Raw genomic sequence first — 7,672 nt, 5'->3', positions numbered from 1 at the left:
ATGTAGTTGATGTACGTAGCCCATGGTGTGGTGCCCCGCGATGGGGGACCTGGGGATGGGGTTTTTGGTGGGGATGGTAGGGTGTTGAAGGTTCGAGGGTTTGGGGTTTTGGTGGGTCTTTACTATAGCATGGCATCGCATAGGCCTGTGGAATTGAGGTGAATAAGCGAAGAACACATTCACACACACTAAAAGGCAAACAAAGGGAAATCAATCTTTGTACATACTTTTAGCATATGCACACGTATGATCCCCACCCCCTCTATACCAACCATCCTATGCCACACACACACACACCGGCTCACATAAAACCCATATATGTATGTGTGCGGTTGCCGGCTTGGCGGGGAATTGGGGAATATTTGCATGCCTTTGTGTACTTTTTCCATATGATTTATGACCTAAATTGTTGCTGCTCGCTCACATATAATTACACACACATCGCCGTAGCTTTGGGTACGTGTATGTGTGTGTCGTCTTGGGACGCGCGCCAAAGTATGCTACACTTTTTGTTTTATGAGTTAATAAGTAGGCGTGGCCCCAGCCCAATTGCTACACTCTGATTATGGCGCCGGATACGGATACCCAACCAAATACCCAGCCAACCCCCACTGTCAGTTGGGAAAATATTCAAACCTATATGTGTGCAGATCAGATAGGATAGCACAAAACTTTTTCAAGTATACGTTTGGGGCAAGCAATTTGGAAAATGTACCTTAGTGGCACAGAAATTATTTTTTACACTCAACTGAGCTGCATCACTTGCTCATGGGATTGTCACTCGTTCCATATGGTGAAATCTACGAGTTCAAGTTTAAACGGAAAAGCTGACGACATTTTGTAGATGCTTTAAAAAATGGAAGTTCATTAAAAATATCACAAAGATGATGTGTTTAAAAGTAAGCGGTAAAACCTTTCTTTTAGAATAAATTTATCTTCTCCAAATGCATTGCTGCATCTGCTGCATATATTTTTGTTAAGCCTCTTTTTAAGAAAATAGGCTAAGGCCTTTCCAAAATTAGTATTCCCTGAAGAGAACCATCCTATCAACAAATACTTTCAAATAAAATATCACTTTGCGTAATAGAAAATCTTACTTAACAATTCACAACACTGACCTTCAGTTAAGCTGCACCCCCAATCGAGAATCAATGCAAATGCTTCGCCAGCAAAAATGTCAGCAACGGATTAAGCCAATCCCCAGCGGTTAATCCCGTGGTTGCAATACTAATCCAATTCCGTTTGACCGTATAAAAGCCACAAACCGTGCTCGCTGTGATTTTGTCTTGGCCCAAAGACCCGAGCATGGAGTTCGCTAACGTGTCGTCTAGTCTGTTGGGCAACGTGTCCACCGCGCTGCGGGCGGAGGCGCGACTCTCCGCTGAATCGCGTTTGCTGGGCTGGAATGTTCCGCCGGAGGAGCTGCGTCACATCCCAGAGCATTGGTTGACGTATCCGGAACCACCTGAATCGATGAACTACCTATTGGGAACCCTCTATATATTCTTTACACTGATGTCAATGCTGGGTAATGGACTGGTCATCTGGGTCTTTTCAGCGGCAAAATCGTTACGCACTCCTTCGAATATTTTGGTTATCAATTTGGCTTTCTGCGACTTTATGATGATGGTCAAAACACCGATATTTATCTACAATAGTTTCCACCAAGGATACGCCCTAGGTCATCTGGGGTGCCAGATCTTTGGAATTATTGGCTCCTATACAGGAATTGCTGCCAGCGCCACGAATGCTTTTATAGCCTACGATCGATTCAATGTGATCACTAAGACCCATGGAGGGCAAGATGACACATGGAAAGGCAATTGCCATGATTATCTTTATCTATATGTACGCCACTCCTTGGGTGGTGGCCTGCTATACGGAAACCTGGGGTCGTTTTGTGCCCGAAGGATACCTGACCTCCTGCACCTTTGATTATCTAACCGATAACTTCGATACCCGCCTCTTTGTGGCCTGCATATTCTTCTTCAGTTTCGCGTGTCCAACATCAATGATCGTATATTACTATTCACAGATTGTGGGTCATGTGTTTAGTCACGAAAAAGCCCTACGAGATCAGGCTAAGAAGATGAACGTCGAATCACTGCGTTCCAATGTGGACAAAAGTAAGGAGACAGCTGAAATCCGGATAGCCAAAGCGGCCATTACCATTTGCTTTCTGTTCTTCTGTTCCTGGACACCATACGGAGTAATGTCGCTCATTGGCGCTTTCGGGGATAAAACCCTTTTGACGCCCGGTGCCACAATGATCCCAGCCTGTGCCTGCAAAATGGTGGCCTGCATCGATCCGTTTGTGTACGCCATAAGTCATCCCAGATACCGCATAGAGCTGCAGAAACGATGCCCCTGGTTGGCGCTCAACGAGAAAGCGCCAGAATCGTCGGCTGTCGCCTCTACCAGCACCACCCAAGAACCACAGCAGACCACCGCCGCCTAATGCAGGATACAAAAATCCCACCCACCAAAAAAATGCTGACAATGATGATGAACTGAAACGGCAACGAACTCGTAATACAAAATGCCATGGAAAAATTGTATAAATATTTCACAGGATAAAGTCCTGTGCAACGGTGCAAGAAGTAAAAAATGTTTTTTATTATGATTTGTAGTTACTTTTATGTTGACAAACGAAATATAGTCGAATTATTGCAACCAATGAAGAAAAACGTAAAAAAAAAGTAATTTTAATGGTTTTGGGGAATTTAAGAAATTAAAAAATTGATTTAGATATATGTAAATTTTTTTTCGTCTTGTGGGAAAATATCATTTTCAGTCCCCAAGAGGATTTTAAAAACATAAAAGCCAACTAGCCCCGTTTTGAACTCCTCCCCGTTGTCAGTTGTCAATCGGGCACTTGACGCGGCCATTGCAGGTCACTCAGACGAACCGAAGAAGCCGCCTTCATGCTCCCAGAAGCACAGATGGCCAACAACAAAAGAGTTAGCCAAGAACAATGGCGAAAATGTGCCAGTTCCAATGCAATCCACAAACCGCTCTCTTCACTCTCTTCACTTTCAATTTCTCATGAGAGCAAAAGCTTTTTCAGCTGGAAGGATCCTGCGCAGTTTGTAAAACTGAAACGTTCTGGTAATGAAACATTTAGAGGGAATGGTGAATTGAAAACTTCGTGAATATTACAGGAATTTTGATAAATAACAAACTTAGGATCCACACACACTTAAATACCTGCACGTGGCACCCGAGGGAATTTGCATTTATTTCCTGACCATCAAAGTAAACAAAATAACAGCGCCAACATCCACATGGAGTCCACCACTTGCGATCCAGCCTCATTAATCATGCTTTCCTTTAGCTTTTTTTAAGGCTGTAAATCAGCATACCCATGAATGCCCGCAAAGGATGCCTAGATTTGTGTGGTACACGACTTCCACATGGCCTCCACTCTGTATTACGCCCACTGCCCAAAATGGCATTTAACAATTTGTTTGGCCAAAGTGTTGCACCGTGTGTTTGTATGGCGCCTCATTATTATTGTTTTCCCAGCTACCATTTCTTTCGCACTTTTCCCCCCCAGTGTCCTCCTATCTTCTGTCTTTTTTCTTCTTTTTTTTTATCGCCTTCTTTGTCTTTCTTCTTGGCGCCTAGCACACTTTTCCACTTATTGCCTGGCGGGCATTTGCCAGAGCCTTTTTCCTGCGTCGTTTTGCGGCGAACCCAAAAACCGCACACAGACAGCCAGCGAAAACGAGCTGGGGAAAGATGGTAGGAAAGCCATGGGAAAACCAAGGGGAAATGCGAGGAAAAAGCGGGAGAAAAGCGCTGAGCGGGTAGCGAGGCCATAAACCAAAATCGGCCACAGCCACCGACGCTTGCAAATGGTAAAAACGAAGTAAAATTAATGAAAATCACACACACACACACATACACTGATATATACAAAAACAGACACGCTGGCAGCCAGACAGACGAAACGGAGCGGAGCGGTTGGCGGGCAGAGACAATTAAAATGGCACCCACAGAACGTCCTTGCACCGCTGAGTGAATGCCGCCAGGCAGCGCCACACAAACCACCCACCGCACGACAGCACGGCACATTTGTCTTCCACGGAATTCGCTTTGGCTCTCATTAATTAAGATAATTAGGCCTTTTCGACGCCTTCAAAGTTCAACGTGCAAAAAAAAAAGAAAAACCGAAAATGAAAATGAAGGAAAAACGCACTGAGCCCAAAATATATACAAAAAAAAACAAGGCACCAAGGAGTCCGCAATTTATTGACAGTTCAAAGTTCAGCGTCGCATGTTGCAAGACCGAAAACTGGGCTCTACAATTTGCCTTGATTTCCCTTAATAAGTGGCTAGCGGCATTCTTGAGTTTGATTGCCCCACATGGTCACAAAACCGCTCACTCAAGGACCTCCGTCGTTCACATCCCTATTTTCAGGAGCCCTCAGGCCTACAGCGAATGCAACCGCAACAGAAACAGTGGCAAACGTGGTTACGTTCCAAAAATTTGTCATCAGCAGGGTTAGCTGTACAGTGGATCTAGGCTTCGAAAGATATTAAATTTATTTCAATAAGTTTTTTATCTTAAAAATATATAATTAGAAAGCCATAGAAAGCTCCTTAGTTGCAATTCTTTAATATTACATTTTATACATAAAATGTTTAGAAAATTGTGTTTTAATTGTATGACATTTTATATTTCTGAGGATAGGCTTATACTTGTTAATACAAATCTAGCTTTCCTTTACAAAAGTATTATTAACTACAGTTCTTTTGTACTTTTTAAGAAATAAGCAAAAACCATAAAAAGAATATCTACTATACAAATAAGCAGCTCCATTAACTTAAAAAACCTCAAGTAATATTTGGCGTAAACAAATAAAATACTGAATAATTTCCTTTGAAAACGCTCAATTTGCATGCCATGCCTTGCCATGTTTATATATTTCCTGCTCGTTTTTGATGAAGCGAAATTCGATTTCCTTTTGACTGGCAAAAGGCAATTTCTTTTCATATTTTTGCATATTGCCCGAACTGATTAAAATCACTTGCAGCTGCACTCTCGATAGCTCATAAAAATGTCAGCAAAATTAGTTATAAATCAGCGGGGAGCAACCTCCCTCTCTATACCCAAGCCGAACTCAACTTGAAATGCACAAGACACAAGGCGGCAGCTCACAACTTTGTGAGCCAAAATGAAGCCATAAATTATACGAACTAATAATTATATGCCATCAAATTGTTGTAAGCAGCGGCAAAGCAGAAGCAAAAGCAAAAGCACAAGCAAACGGCAAAGGCCATAGCCAAAGCCGGCAGTCAGGAAGGCTGAAGTCAGCCAGCTAGTTTAACGGCCAACATAAATTATAGACATTTAAAAATGGGGTGGCAGAAGCCATGTTCATCTATGGAATGGATGGATGAGTGGGCGGTCGGAAAAGCGGGCAATGCCGCGTGGAATATGCGATTTTTATCACAGTTTATGCACTGCACACAAAGTCAACATAATAAGGTCAACACGCACAGGACTAAGGACGAGCAATGGGTGGTGCTTGGTTCGTTGGTTGGGTGTCGCTTTAATTAAATGGCAAACATACCAAGCGCCGGAGAGCAAAGTTCGAGGTCAGCTGCCAGTCGGCGCGTTACACGGCAATTTCGCCCTCTCGTTCTCACCTCCATCACATTTTTTACAGCCGAGCAATTTGCAACAAAATTAGCCCGAAAACGTTACGCGGCCATGGCCGTGCCTCATTCAGAATCCACATAAACAAAAGATTGGGTTAAGCCTGGTCCTGGTTTTAGTCCTGGAATGGAGCATACGTCTAAGTGACTCTCCATGGATGGGCCATCATGACAAATGCCTCGTTGCCACCTCTTTTTGCTGGCGCAATAGCATCCTGATGCTCTTTCTCCTCCTGCTCAGCATTCTCATCCATATCTTGGCAGTCGTAAAGTTCCTGGGATGGCAACAAAAAAGAGCGTTTAAATTTTGTAATTTAAATGCAAATTGACAGGCAAATGACAAACATTGCAATTAACGAGGGACTAGCGGGCGTATACGCAATGTGGCCACAGACTCACAATGGCCGGACTCAACCAGCCAGCCAGCGAGACTCCGCAACAGGACATAATTTAGGCCCTGCTACGTGGGGCTCTAAAATTGCCATAGCCCCATTGGCGGATAAAGGGCAGCGGGCTGCGGTAGTCACTCGGTAATGGTCTGGACTCCAAATGGGAATATGCAAATCTTTCCACTGGTTAGCGCCTGCATTTGCAAGTCATACTTGGAGCACTTGGTCGACAAGAGGGGGAAAACGGTCTTCAACAATTGAATGACTCGCTGAACTAAGCCATTAAAGGTACATTGATTGGCGTCCTAAATGGGGATATTAGCGATAATTCTTGGCACTAAAATTAATTAACATAACATAAAAGAATTTTAAACTATTTCTAATTCAATCAAGCTGGTTTTAATACTAAATATTAAACCTCTTTATCATATAATACAAAAAAAATATAATTTGAATATGAAGTTACTTTATTAAAATGTATGAAATATTATTCTTTTTTATAGTATTTCTGAACACAAACATCATTTTAAATTCAACATCTTTATTTTACAAATAGGAAATAAAGTTAACACATAAAATGAACTATATTTTTAGAACTTACCTATACCTTTTAATATATAGTTTGCTTATTAATACAAACTTTGAATACAACTTTATCAAAAGTGACTAGTTCTGCAAAATTTTTGTGACGGACTAATGCAAATTTGAATGTGAACCCTTTGCAAAGAAAAAGAGTTCGTTGGCCCGCTTGCAATTATTTTACAAAAGTTTTCGAAGAACTTGACCAGTGCTGGCAACGTCTTAAGGAGGGATACAAAATTACTTAATAAAATTTCTTATTTTACGTTCTTATTTGTTTATCATTTAAATTAAAGCAATAACAATTTTTACAACCTGAGCTAGTTAATAAGAATTTAGTATTTTTAGAATCTAACAACTTGACAACTTATCAAGACCTTCAATATATTTAAATGCTCAAGTATAAGCCACTGAACTATTTACGAAAATATATAAAGTTGTAAAAAAGATCGCCAAATTGGCAACATTCGACATGACCTCTTGGCTTCATTACCTAACCTCTGCCACCAAGTTCATTTTTGGTTAGGAAGTTGAAATGACACAAACTGCATTGCGGCCCAGGCGCGTCAAAAAGTGTTCGTTTGAGAACTTCTTATTCACAGTTTGTTTTCGTTCCCGGGTTTTTCCTGTTGTTTTTCACTCAACTTAAGTTGGTTTTGCTATTTCTGTTGCTGTTGCCGAGCGGGCAAACAATGAAGAAAAGTGTTGGCCTGTCTGGGGCAGGCACTTGGCTGGCGGCCAAGCAAATCTTTTGGATACACATAAACACATTCATTTCCGCTGCCAAGTAAGTCAGAGGAGCAGAGCACTCTTTCAGCAGGCAGGCACAGCTTAGATGAATTTAAAGTCCCAGGGAATAACGTCGCCAGGCATCATAAAAATGCCAACTATGCGCATTAATTATACGCAAATTGTTCATTGTTCGCCGTTCGCCTCTAATCGCATTAACCATGGCAGCAAACCGGGCTAAACTTGTGGTAGACTTTTCTAATTTATGCGCCTAATTGACTCAAAGTAAAATTTGCTCTTGCTTGACATAT

The 7,672-nt window shown here is 41.9% G+C and overlaps 1 protein-coding gene across 1 annotated transcript; it reads left to right on the top strand.

Annotated features, from left to right (window-relative positions):
• Window positions 1-1,282: 1,282 nt before the first annotated feature.
• On the top strand, window positions 1,283-2,710 carry LOC108117259 (opsin Rh3). Its single transcript, XM_017229610.2, is given in 2 exon segments — window positions 1,283-1,788; window positions 1,790-2,710. Coding segments are annotated over 2 exon segments (1,152 nt in total). The 5' UTR covers window positions 1,283-1,305; the 3' UTR covers window positions 2,459-2,710.
• The last annotated feature ends 4,962 nt before the right edge of the window (window positions 2,711-7,672 follow it).

This window comes from Drosophila eugracilis, unplaced genomic scaffold (assembly GCF_018153835.1).
Source record: "Drosophila eugracilis isolate 14026-0451.02 unplaced genomic scaffold, ASM1815383v1 contig_440, whole genome shotgun sequence".
NCBI classification, from domain to species: domain Eukaryota; kingdom Metazoa; phylum Arthropoda; class Insecta; order Diptera; family Drosophilidae; genus Drosophila; species Drosophila eugracilis.
This window is presented reverse-complemented; position numbering and strand designations above follow the sequence as displayed.